The 14,134-nt window shown below is 40.3% G+C and overlaps 1 protein-coding gene across 7 annotated transcripts in view; it reads right to left on the bottom strand.

The window, feature by feature from the left end:
- The window catches only part of LOC136864217 (ATP-dependent helicase brm), a 510,653-nt gene that overhangs the window by 383,537 nt on the left and 112,982 nt on the right, over positions 1–14,134 (bottom strand). For all 7 annotated transcript variants that reach the window (XM_067140929.2, XM_067140932.2, XM_067140934.2 and 4 more), the window contains exon 6: positions 13,962–14,100. In XM_067140929.2, coding sequence (XP_066997030.2) covers positions 13,962–14,100 — 139 coding nt within the window. The remainder of the gene's footprint in view (positions 1–13,961; positions 14,101–14,134) is intronic.

Genomic DNA, 14,134 nt, shown 5'->3' with positions numbered 1-14,134 from the left:
AAATAGCTAAGTACGGTTATTCCTGGTACAATATACAGTTTAAGGTGTGGGTTACTGTAGTCACATCCTAGTTTGTGAATCACAAGCAACAGCTGAATGGCCTAGTAAGTGGTCCCGAGAGTCACAACACCAGTTACTAGGTACAGGATTGGGCATCTCAGACATATTCTGACTCGTGGCCCTCCTTGTGCTCAGATGCCAAGGACTATCCAATCCATTTTTGGTCCCTAAACCATTAGAGGAGAAATTCTCACTGAGACCATGTGTAAGTAAGGCCTGTACCCTACTTCACAGAATTGTACCAGGCATACTGAGAATGTTTCCAGCAAGCCTTGGACCTATCGGAGTAACAGAGTCTACTTTCCACTTGACAGGACACGAATGCCTTGAAAGCAACTTGGTGAGCAAAATATAATTGGATGAGGGTGCTATCAATATTAAAGGTGCTTACTGAAAAAAGAACATAGAACTGGCCGAGTCAGCAAAGAGGATGCATTGAGATTTAGTGTTCAGCTTGGGGGGATAATAATAAGCAGATAGGAGATTATGAAGTGCTCCCAAAAGGTGTTAAAAGGGGACGGGCAAAGTAAGGAGTTAGACTGCTTGACAGCATGTAACAAACTTTTGTCAGGCGTGTAAACAAATGAAGGTAGCCTATAGATTAACAGATGCAGGAATCAGGATGAGAATTGTGTCAGTATATTCAACATGTGAGGGAGCGACAAGGATGAAGTAGAAGCGTTTTATGAAGCACTCAGTGACTTCACAGTTGGGGTCAACAGGTTTTTTTCCCCCCCAGTTTCTTTACGTCGCACCGACACAGATAGGTCTTATGGCAACGATGGGACAGGAAAGGGCGAGGAGTGGAAAGCAAGTGGCCATGGCCTTAATTAAGGTACAGCCCCAGCATTTACCTGCTGTGAAAATGGGAAACCACGGAAAACCATCTTCAGGGCTGTCGACAGTGGGATTCGAACCTACTATCTCCCGAATACTGGATACTGGCCGCACTTAAGTGACTGCAGCTGTCGAGCTCGGTGGGGTCAACAGTAATGACAAGATAGTATTGATGGGCTATTTCAATGAGAGAACTGGAAACAGTATATTATGAGGAGGTGATGGGTAAATGTAGGGAAGACATAGAAGAAAACTGCAACAGGTGATGGTGGTGGTGATGATGATGATGATGATGATTATTGTTTAAAGGAGCCTAACATCTAAGGTCATCGGCCCCTAATGGTACGAGATGGACGATATGATAATTAAAATTTTAAAATGTATCCACTGACTAGAATTTAAAACAAATGAAGATGAACAATGATTGTGAATTTAAAATAATCAGTAGATCTAATTTGCAATGTCTTATTTTCAAAAACGGATAGATAACAGATTATGGTAGAATAAGACATTGCCTTAAAATACAATACTATATCATGCAAATAAGTATTTTTTTAAAAACATTAAAATATACAAACACAAACTAAAACAGAGTCAAATTAATAAAACGTAGTGAACAATAAACAAAGACTGATACGAAACACTACATTTATATGCAATAAAACAAAAAACTATCCCTCATAAAATGGATGACGAGGTCTGCTGACTGCTCATCACCTAGCAGGATGAGGGAGATGGTACTCGGGAGTTTTAGACTATGGTGCAGATCGACCAGGTCCATGCACTCCATAAGGATGTGTACCACGGTAAGGTGATCGCAGCAAGTACACACCGGAGGGGGTTCTCCTTTCAGTAAACAGAAGTGCGTTACTATACCGTGGCCGATCCAAAGACAACACAATACCACTGCTTCCCTCTGAGGAGCCCAAACAGCAACAGGAAGAGTTTACTTGACTTCTGTGTTAAAATGGAATTATGGTTGTGAACCGATTCTTCAAGTACAAGGCAATTAACCGTTACACACGGAAGGGTTGAACACCATATCCATAACAGAATATACCATACGACTCTGAATTAAGGAAATCTGTTAGGAATTTCAGGATATTATGGATACTTTTCGATGATACACATCACAAAGATACTTGAGGTGAACTATGGATCACTAGGCCTAAGACAGAGAAAATGAACTCTGCCTGGAGATAGATAAGGGCAGAGAATTTCCACATGAACGAACTTTTTTTTTTTTTTTGCTTTATGTCGCACTGACACAGATAGGTCTTAAGGCGACGATGGGATACGACAGACCTAGGAGTGGGAAGGAAGTGGCCGTGGCCTTAATTACAGAAAACCATCTTCAGGGCTGCCGACAGTGGGGTTCGAATCCACTATCTCCCGGATGCAGGCTCACAGCTACGCGCTCCTAACCGCATGGCCAACTCGCCCAGTATGAAGGAAATTAGAAGTAAATGGATATGAATAGAGAAAAGTTCAAAAGAATAGACTGTCAGCAGGTTCAGGATATGGAAAGAGAATGGATGGCATACAGGGATGCTGTATTAGAAATGGCAATGGAATGCCCACGAAAAACTGCGTATTAAGAAAGAGAAAGTAAACACCTTGGTGGAATGATGAAGACAGGGCTGCTTGTAAACACAGAAAGAAGATATATAAAAAAACAGCCCAAAAGAAGAACAGAAGTATATAGAGAATTGTACGCAGATGAAACAAAATAAAACAATCACTGCAAAGTCCAAGAAGAAATTATGGGAAAATTTTAATGATAACCTGGAACGGATTGGTCAAGCATCAGGGAAACTAATAATAAATAATGAATAATGTTATTTGCTTAAAGTCCCACTAACTACTTTTATGGTTTTCGGATACACTGAGGTGCCGGAATTTAGTCCCGCGGGAGTTCTTTTACGTGCCAGTAAATCTACTAACCCGACACAAGGCTGACGTATTTGAGCATCTTCAAGTACAACCGAACTGAGCCAGGATCGAACCTGCCAAGTAGGGGTCAGAAGACCAGCGCCTCAACTGCCTGAGCCACTCAGCCCGGTGAAACTGTAATAAAGAATGTTAGAAAAGAAGAAAAAAGGGATATGAACAGTATTTTGAATAAATCAGGTAAACATGTTGTAGATCCAGAGAATCGCTGGATAGATGGAAGGAGTATTTTGAAAATCTTCACAAAGTAAAAGGAAATCTTCCTGTTGAAGCCTCAAACAATGTACTTCATGGGGCGGAAAACAATCATAGTAGTGCGATTACACTCAAAGAAATAGGAAGAATGATAAATAAACAACACTGTCATAAAGCAGTAGGAATAGATGTAATTATACCTGAAATGGCAAAATACCTGAAATGGAGAACAAGAATGAAATATCTTCATGGATTAATAGGCTTAGCATGTGATGTAGGGTACCTTCCAAGTAGGCAACAGCTGTAATTGTTGCACCTATCTATAAGTAAGGAAACATGAAGTATTGCAACAACTTCTTTTTTAATAATTTGCTTTTACGTCACACCAACACGGATAGGTCTTATGGCGACAATGGGATAGGAAGGGCCTAGCAGTGGGAAGGAAGCAACTGTGGCTTTAATTAAGGTATAGCCCAAGCATTTGCCTGTTGTGAAAATGGGAAACCACAGAAAACCATCTTCAGACCTGCCGATAGTGAGGTTCAAACCCACTACCTCCCGGATGCAAGTTCACAGCTGCATGTAACAAACCGCATGGCCAACTTGCCCGGTGATTGCAACAACTGTTGAGGTATTTCATTCATCAGTATGCCAGGAATCGTATTTAAGGGAATATGGAAAGGAGGGTGCTACCAATGATGTAGAATAATTTGGATGAAAATCAATTAAGTATCAGATCACAGAGCAGCTGTCAGGATCAGATTTTCATTGTGTGTCAAGTAACTGAAAAATGCTACAAGAGGAGTAGATAGTTTGTTTCATAAATCCAGAGAAGGCATACGACAGAGTACCTAGAGAAAAGAAGTTAGCCGTACTGAGGGATTACCAGTTTATGGGTAGATTATTACAAGCAATGAAAGGCATTTGTTTTGACAATGGGACAACAGTTATAACCGATTGGAAGAAGTTCTTGGTTCAAAGTACACTGTAGTTACACGGGACTAGGTTTTAATCTTTTCCCTTTATTACTCAAAGTATATATGGATCATTTATTGAAAGGAATAAAATGTCAGGGAGGGATTCAATTGGATGGTAATGTAGTAAGCAGTTTGGCCTATGCTGATGACTTGGTCTTAATTTCAGACTGTATTGAAATCTTGGAGGGTGAAAAGAGGCGCTGCGAGTAAGAGATTAAAATTAGCATTTCCAAGACTTGAGTGATGTCAACAGGGAAGAAACCTAAGAGGACCGAATGTCATGTCAAGAATACACTACTGGAATAGGTGGATCATTTCAAATATTTAGGATGTGTATATAACCGGATGGTACTTCACCAAGTGAAATTGAATCAATGTGCAACAAATAGCCTGGAAGATTTTTATTATAATGTGCAGCAAAGCTAATGCAATGAGATCAGAGTTGCAATCAACAGTATTCTGGAAAAAAAGATGCGAGATCTCAAATGAAACTACCTTTACATCAGTCTGTTTTCAGGCTGTACAGGAGTGAAAGCTGGGTGGGTTAAGGATACCTTCTTCATAAGTTAGAAGTAACAGACAAGACAATAGCGAGAATGATTGCTGGTACAAACAGGACGGGACAATGGCAAGAGGTATTTCAGAATGAGGAGATAAATGCTACACCATAGGAATATACTCTGTGAATGAATGGAGGAAAATATGTTATGTAGGAGAATAAAGGACTCAGCAGGTCTCCAATGGGCATCAAACAGAGAAAGACTTCATCAGGTAAGTCTAACATGTCCACAGACACTCCTAGTACTAGAAGCCACATGCTAAATTTAAAAAAACAGCCATAGAGGGTAAGAGGAGCAGACAGAGACAACATGGGTCCAGAAACATACACTTACAGATTTATTCAAACTTTTGTACATTTACACCGTATGTCTGTAATGGCAGCTGAAACACTTTGAGCATGTATCAGAGGAAATGTTCAAAGTGACTACCTTCAGCTTGAATACAAGCTTCCACTCGTCATCGCATGGAGTTATGCATTACAAGATAATAGAATCATTCCGTATTGACAGTTTTCACTTTACAAAGGTGAAAAAATGAGTGTATCCTCCTAATTCAATTAATCATAAATTCCATCATTAGACGGAGTAATCAAATTCTGAATGATGGAATTTATGACGTATTGAATTAGGAGGATACACTCAATTTTTCACCTTTGTAAAGTGGACTTACGCACGCGATCAAAATGCCTGGTGTAGTGAGTACTGCCTGAGAGGTTGTCACAATGCGCTCGCATAAAGTTGCTTCATCAGGAACAGGAGTCGCATACACAAGAGACTTAACGTGACCCCACAGGTAAAAGTCCAGGGGTCCAAGTCGGGAGAGCGTGGTGGTGGCCAAGCAGTCGGTCCTCCTCCACCTATCCAGCGCTCAGGAAAACGGGTATTCAGGTACCTGCGGGCAGCAGACTAAAATGTGCTGGAGTACCATCATGCATGAAAAACATTTGTCGACGGGATGCAAGTGGCATGTCTTCCAAGTAATCAGGCAATGCAGTACGCAAGAAATTCGTGTAGTTCTGTCCAGTAGGCCTATTTGGAAGAACGTAGGGTCCCAAAAAGGAGTCACCAACAATGCCTGCTCAGATGTTAATGGTGAGCCTCTGTTGAGACGATTGGATGATTGCATGAGGACATGTAAATTATTACTAAAATTAATTTGTGTCACAAAGATTGAATAAATCTGTAAGTATAAGTTTCCAGACCCATGTTATCATAAACTTTTTTCTTCTCTCTATGTGAGGAATCCATTCCTAAATTTTTGCCGTCCTGTTTTGGTATACCCTGTATAATATTATCAGAACATCGGATGACAAGCCCAAGAAATACACAGGGACGGAAAACAGAATGCCGCATACATTTCTGCGAGAAGTACAGGATTACATGGCTGAATGTAGGATAACACCGGAGAGAAAATTAAGGATGGTTGAGAAATTCCTAGGCGACTCGGTCTTAGAATGGATGACAGCATTTCGGTATACATTTAGAACATATGAGGAATTTAAGGAGGCATTTTCTAAGAAATATTGGGACGTAGCTGTTCAGCAGAGATTGGGAATGGAATTGTACTCCAGAAAATATGCCACTACACTTCCTATTAAATTTTCTCAGTATTTTATATCCCAATTGATTAAGCTCCATAATTTAGATGTCCCGCCACCAGAGAAAGAGGTTACAGCCACCATTTCTAAGCAATTACCGGCAGCAGTACAGAGTACACTGATCGCAGCAAATCTAGAGACCGCCACGGAGGCTGAATTGACACTTAGACAGCTTGACCAGACTATGAATCAGAGTTATCCGAGAGTGCAAAACACTGAAGTGATTCACACTCTGGACTTAACAGCAGTCACAATCCATTACCAAAAAAGAAAAGAAAAATGGGGAATGCCAAACATCAGGAACGCACATAATACAGAGAGAAACGTTGAATGGGTAAGAACTGAGGAGAACAGCATGGAGACCAAACCGATGGATAGACGACAGGAGAGGTAGCGACAACGGCCAAACTAGAGGAGCTCGGAGAGGCAGCTATTCCCAAGGCGGTATCCAGGGAGAACATACGGTTATCGGTATGGAAATTCTGCGGGTCAGAGACGGCCATACAACAGATGGAATGACAGGGACGGTCGAAACGAAGGGATAAGAGGCAATTATTGCCCAGGACATGAAGTGCGAAATTAAGATTCCCAGAGGTATGTACCGGAACTCAACAGCAAGCGTGAGGAGGAAGAACACTGGAAGGAGGCTATTCATGGCCAGAACGACTTTAAAAGTCATGGGACTGAAAGCAAACAGTATTAGGCACACAGACAGGCAAACAAAGGGCAAGGTTTGAACCCATATGCCCCAGAATACAATGCTAGAGGGGGCAGGTATAAAGAACCTTCAACATTAGTATGAGAAGATAGTGTAAAACCTGCAAGGGACGAGCAAGACGAAGGATGGACTATCATTTCTACTGATAGCTGGATCGTTCAACCTGAAGACCTGATTTACGACCCAATTAAAGTAAATTCTAAGTCTATCAAGGAATTGCCCGTAATTTATGTCAGAATAGATAATCTTCGTATTTGTCATTTGGTAGATACAGGGGCTACCATAAGTCTGACCTCCCAGAAAATTCTCAGCAAACTACAGCCTAGAGATCAAATTCCGGTCACACCGATATCAAAATTGAAAGTCACAGGTATAATGCCCAATAGGATGACTGTGTGTAAAGAGCAAGCCTTGTTGGACAATGAGATTGGACACTCAATAATGTCACATCCATGCGTGATTTTACCCAAGATGGAATATAATATAATTCTAGGCGCAGATTTTTCAGAGCATATAATGTGATCATTGACATGGGAACCAATAATATATTTCGGTCAAGCAATATTCATGAAGAGATGAAATTAAACCTGTTGAAAAATGATACTGGAGAATAAAGGATTTGGAATGCCACAGCAGAACATGGAGAAGAGGAGTCGATCGATTTTCCACCAAGTTGGATAAAAATTTGTACTGTACTTCGTCAAAATTTTGAGGCAACGATCGCAAATCTCCAAGACGACAACGAGGAAGAGATATTTAGAAATCTGTTGCAGGAAAAGATAGCAGAAGCCCACATAAACGATTAAAACTGTGACAAAATCGAGAGCATTTTAGAGAAGCATAAAACTGTTTTCAGACCAAAACCAGACAAGATCCCCAACTATTAATACGAGATTTTTGTAAACAGCTGGAAACCCTTCAAATGAAAACCGTATCCGATAACCAGAAAAGTTATTTCTGAAGGTTAAAGAAGTAATTAAGGAACAGAGAAAAATGATATTAACACCAAGTTAGCTACACCATTTCTTAATCCAATATTACCAGTATCAAAACCAAACGGCGCTATTCGAGTCTGCATGGATGCGCGGGCAATGAACACACATCTGGTACCCGAATATGATCCAGTACCGGCAATTAAGAACATACAAAAAATATTTGTAGGATCGAAATTTTTCGGTACAGTGGATTTAACCTCATCCTTACATCACATGGTTTAACATCATGGATCAAGTATGCTCACTTGATTTATGTTCGACAATCAGACTTATATTTTTCCAAAGACTCTCTTTTGGTCTTATGAACTGAAGCTCAGCACTTATTCGAGCCCTGGAAAGAAACCACAGTCACAAAGTAAAAGATTTCACTATACGCTATGTAGACGATATTATAATAAGTCCGAGAACTTTAGACAAGCACCTCAGAAAGATTGATCTGTTATTGACAGACCTAAACCTATGTATTTTTACGGTGAATCTGGAAAAATCACATTTTTGCCAGAGGAGTATGCTATTTTTAGGTCATGTGACATGGAAGCCAGATTTTGCCTAACGCAGTGGAAATTGCTGCTATTCAAAATTTCCCTATGCCTAGCAGAGTCAAGCATATCAGGCAATGTCTATGCTTATATCAAGTTTTTGTAGATCACTGTACCACACAGGAATTGTTAAAGGTGAACAAAAGGTGATGTTGGGCATCTAGTATTGAGAAAGCCTTTCAGAAAATAAAACAGCTGTTAGCTAACTCATTCAAGCTAGGATATCTTTCTTTCGATAGGAGATTGATCATCCAGACGGACGCTTCTAACATAGGGATTGGTGCCGTTCTGTTCCAAGAGATGCCTGAATGTGAAAACACGACCACTTATCTAGCTTTCATGAGCAGGAAATTACGAGATCACGAGATGAAATACACAACAACGGAGTTAGAGATGTTGTCTATTGTTATGGCATTGAATCAGTGGGGAAGGTATGTTCATGGTTTTCCTATCACCATCACGATGGACCATAAGACAATGACTTTTATTCTCAAAAGCAATGACGGAAGCGATCGAGTTTGCCGGTGGGCACTTTTCGTGCAGCAATTTGACTTGACAATGGAACATTGCCCAGGAAAATTAAATGTGGAAGCCAATGCTCTCAGTATGAACCCTAATCCAGAGGAAGTAACTATTAACGTGGCCATGTTAGATGATGAAGATCAGAACATCATAGGGAAACTACAAGATATCAGCCAAGAACAGGCTAACTATCCCCCAAATCTTCTTATGATTATTTTAAGAAGGAACTTGAACCCGGTACTCCAAGTTTCAATGAGGCGCAGAAGAAGGCAGCATTGTTTCATTTTTTAACAACCTCCTTCACAAGTTCGCAGACGAGGAACACACTAGATTCCAGATTGTCGTCCCACCTGTCTTCCAAATTCATCCGATTTGGCTACAATACTACATGAGTGGACATGCTGGCATCGATAAGGTGACAGCCGTATTACAGGAAACCTTTACATGGCCAAGGACGAGAAGAATGTTACAGCAGGTACTCATAACGTGAGACACTTGCCACAGCATCAAACCAAATAACTTTTTAGTGAAACAAACACCTAAATCTCTACTACCCAGCAAACCAAGAGAATTATTCACTATAGATTTCTATGAGGGATTACCCGCCGCCTGTCGACGCTTAGATTCATTCTGGTATGCATGGATGTATTTTCTAAATTTGTAACTATGTATCCAGTCCAGAAAGCGAAGACTAGGTCCGCTGTGAACCAGATAAAGAATAAAATTATTCCTTGGATGGGTAAGCCTGAAAGTATATTGAGTGACCATAGTTAACAATTCAATCTGCTATATTCAAGAGCGAGATGGAGAAGCTTGAATATAAGCATTTTTTGAGTACTCTTTGCCATCCAGAATTGAACCCTAGTGAACGTATTATGCGTGAGGTAGAAAAGTATTGTCGTATGTTCATACCACAAGAGCACTGGAAGTGGTTAGACGTCAACCCTATCATCATGGAATGCATCAATTCAACACGCCATGAATCGACAGGATATATACCTATACTGCAACGAGTATCCGAGAATCCATGGCAAGGAGTGATACCTTGTCGAAGTGATCCCAGACCGTCTCGAGAAATAAGCATCAGAACAATCACTGAACACCTTGAGGCACAAGCAGAATGGCTTCTACGTAGGACGAGAAACAAGAGTTTCCACCGAACGTTACGAGTTAATGAGCTTGTGTTGGTAAAAAGACCTGTTGTGTGTGATTCACCTGCCCAATTTTATCATAAATTCACAGAGTTATATGTTGCACCTTAATGAATTGTTCATGCCTACAAGAATAATTCCTATAAAGTGAGAAGATATTTAATGCAGCGAACCTAAAGTTATAGATGAGACTTAGTAACTATTTGTTTAAGCTCATCTGAGCAACATTTGCTCAGTTCATATAAGTTTTAATACAAGTTTGCGCTGTATAATAATTTTGAGTGCGGCTAATGATGGCTAACCGCTGTGAAGGACTACATCAGCACCGGAAATATATTCCTTTATTTATTTTATTTTTATTTTATTTTTTTTTGCTTTATGTCACACCGACACAGATGAGTCTTACGGTGACTATGGGAGAGGAAAGGCCTAGGAATTGGAAGGAAGTGGCCGTGGCCTTAATTAAGGTACAAAGGTACAGCCCCAGCATTTGCCTCATGTGAAAATGGGAAAACACGGAAAACCATCTTCAGGGCTGCCGACAGTGGGGCTCGAACCCACTATCTCCCGATTACTGGATACTGGCCGCACTTAAGCGACTGCAGCTATCGAGTTCGGTAATATATCCCTTAATTTGGTAATTATTCTTTGGCCAGACTAATGTCTCGATAGGGGATATTGTAAACTGTACCCTTACCAAGGTTACGACAGTGTATCCGTGCACAAAAGAAGCGGTGAAGAGAATTGGGAATGATAACCGTTACCAGGTCACATCTGCAGTACATGACCGAAGGCAGCACATCATGGGACCAGAAGGACCCAACTAGCAGACTCATCGATCTGTCGACAGCAATGCTGTCACAAGCTAAATTATACCCACAGAGAGGTTCTGAGGGCACCGCTGATGGCAGACATGGAGATAAAGATAGGTTCAACTGTTTATAAGCATGAAATATAGTGATCAGATTCATATGTGGCCCTTTCATTAAATGTAAATAGTAATTGTACTGTAAGCCAGAGTGGCACTGGTTTGTTTTCATTTACACTCAACTCTTGATTAACCGAGATAATGTAGGGTTAAGGCTTCCCGGAGAAGTAAAATCGTGGATAACCTGCAAAAAGTTAAAAACAGAACAAGCGTATTGAAAGCACAGTAAAAATGATAATAAATTATACTACTGTATTGCTTTTTATTAACTTACCCAATACGTTACAGTAAAAGCAGCACTTAGCACAATTAATCAACAGAAAAATAAACAGCACTTTTCATTGAAACTAACAAGGCAAAGAAAAATATTCAGACTACCTAACTTTATTGTTTCTGAAAATACTGAGTCATGGTTTTCTGCTTTTGTGCCACACATTTTTAGTGTTTCTCGTATCGCAATTCAGCCACAATGCGGTTGATCCGATTATGGTAAATCGAGAGTTGAGTGTACTTTGTGAATGTTTGGGACTGGATGCATGCCATATCCAGTCTTATTTCAGTGTTATTTAGAGTTGGCATATGAGGGTCATGTCAGGATGTAGTGTAGTGGCCTTTTTGTGTTAAGACATTTTCATGATGATGCTTATTGTTTAACGGGGCCTAACATCTAGGTCATTGGCCCCTATTAAGACATGTTCACCCGTGTCACGCACACACTACGGTATAAGCGATGACATATTCATCTATGCAGATTGGAGGGCACTGAACTTCGTGAGTATCAAACGGGATATTAGAGATGAGTAGAACTAATCTATAGACAGGCTATGCATGAAGTAGTATTGCATGTTTATCAGCTGATGACGTGTGCAGAGGTCTATGCCCATCACTGAAATTAGTGAGGGTCATTTACAGAAAGTGGCATGCGAACCCTGTGTTCAAGAATTGAACCAGGGACTATTGAATACGAGGCCGTGAGGAGCCATGATTATTGAGTTGAGGCCTAAAACTGGAGATAGTATTGTGGCTGACGTAATGAGCTGTAGCTGGTTTGTGAGAATGTGTACCCCAGAAAAGATGTTATAATGAATTATATATCTGATGGCCTATAAGTCGAGACTTCTTTACGCTCAGCAAGTTTGCTTCCCAGGTAAAGAGCGAGATATTTGTGTGTTCCGCTGAAAGCCTTGAGTGAAAGTTTACGCACAGTCCCATTACTTGAGAGGGTCGTAGAGAGCCACAGACAGTTGCATGAGCCACGCAGAAAAAGATTGTAATTTTTCCACTCACCAGCCTGCTCACCTCTGCTTTGAAAATATGCAGCCAAGAACAATGCAGTGTATTGTGATTCTGACTGTCACGAGAACTTTGCAAATCCTCAAAGTGAATACCGCTCAATCCGATGCTGCAAGGGTAACATTTATGTCTGTCTTTTTCAGATGTGGTTTATTTGTGTCCATTGTTTATGTGTGTCTTATGTGTGTAATAGTGTTGTCGATTATTTGTGTTGGTTAGTATTTCACAGCCCATTGGCTGCAGTTGGACTGCGAGGTTTCCGAAGCTCTAATTCCCACTATCTGGATATTGTGTATTAGAATCTGTGTTCTTTGGTGGGTTGAACTTAGGGCCAGTCCCAAACAAAGTGTTCCTTTTAATATGTTAATATCAGACAATTTTGAAATGAGTGTAATTAGGCCAATATTGAATCAATCATTATATATTCATGGAAGAGGCGGTTTTTAATCGCAGCCTGCGGGCTAATTGCAGTCGACTTATCTCAATCTCCGTTACAAATAGGTAGATTTCATGTTTCAGAAGATACTGTACTTTATATGCCCGGGTTCTTGACCTGTATGCTTTGAATGTCCTTTAGTGTCAACTTTCATATTGTAAATTTCTTTGTAATATATAATTTGGAGTTTTCATTGGGGTATAGTTCCTTCTGAATTTGAACTTTCATGTTTTTTATTAAATAAATGATGTTTTTACCCCCTTATCTTGCTGAGTTCTCATTCACAAATATGTATTCTAGATCCTGTCCCAATCTTGTATGATAAATTTTGTTCGACACGTGTGTTTTTCAGATATACCACGCAGCGTCTCCGCTGAGCTAGCCCTCTGGGACACTGCGAAGGTGCAGTATGTATGTTTCTACATTCTTTTTCTCCAGCCATACTTTTTTTTTTTGCTAGGGGCTTTACGTCGCACCGACACAGATAGGTCTTATGGCGACGATGGGATAGGAAAGGCCTAGGAGTTGGAAGGAAGCGGCTGTGGCCTTGTGGTGTGAAAATGGGAAACCACGGAAAACCATCTTCAGGGCTGCCGGTAGTGGGATTCGAACCTACTATCTCCCGGATGCAAGCTCACAGCCGCGCGCCTCTACGCGCACGACCAACTCGCCCGGTGGCCATACTTTTAATAATAAATTGGAATGCATAGATTATGGCAGTAAATAAAGTTTGTTCACTCATAAAATTAGACGTGAAACAGAAGCACTAAAAATGTATACTCTATATGAATCTGATCCTCAAAGATGTAATATGGAGAAAATGTAGGATTAGGCAATTCTACTAAGGAATCCTATGAACGCCTAATACGCATTAACCCTTAAATTGTTCCACTTTTCAGAACTTAACCGTTAGCATTAATGCAACTGACTAATGCCATTTACAAAGATGTTAGAATGGATATTCAAAGGTAGCAATGTCCTGCAAACTCATGCAAATGTACCAATGAGAAAGTGATTTGATGCATGTACTGTCATTTAGTCCTGTACATAAGAATAATGATAAATAACAACATTCAAGTACATACATAAAATGTTGGTGGCTATCTGTAAAAATTTCTATTCCCTTACACTACTATCTTCATGACTGATCAACATTATACTATGTTCCTGAACTAAGAAGAAAAATTCATTGCTTTACCAACCTCAACTCTCAGTTGTCTTTGGAAATTTAATAAGCGCAGAGCACGTAATTCTATTTCAGCTTTCACACGAAGATCTTCAGCCATAACAGTGGGCAAGTTCACTAATTCACTGATGCGGTGACTTATACGGGCAGCCAACCTACAACATTTATAAGCTTCCATGTAGTAGTAGT

The sequence above is a fragment of the Anabrus simplex genome, chromosome 2 (assembly GCF_040414725.1).
Source record: "Anabrus simplex isolate iqAnaSimp1 chromosome 2, ASM4041472v1, whole genome shotgun sequence".
In the NCBI taxonomy this organism is placed as follows: domain Eukaryota; kingdom Metazoa; phylum Arthropoda; class Insecta; order Orthoptera; family Tettigoniidae; genus Anabrus; species Anabrus simplex.
The sequence above is the reverse complement of the archived record's forward strand: the minus strand, read 5'-3'. Positions and strand labels throughout refer to the sequence as shown.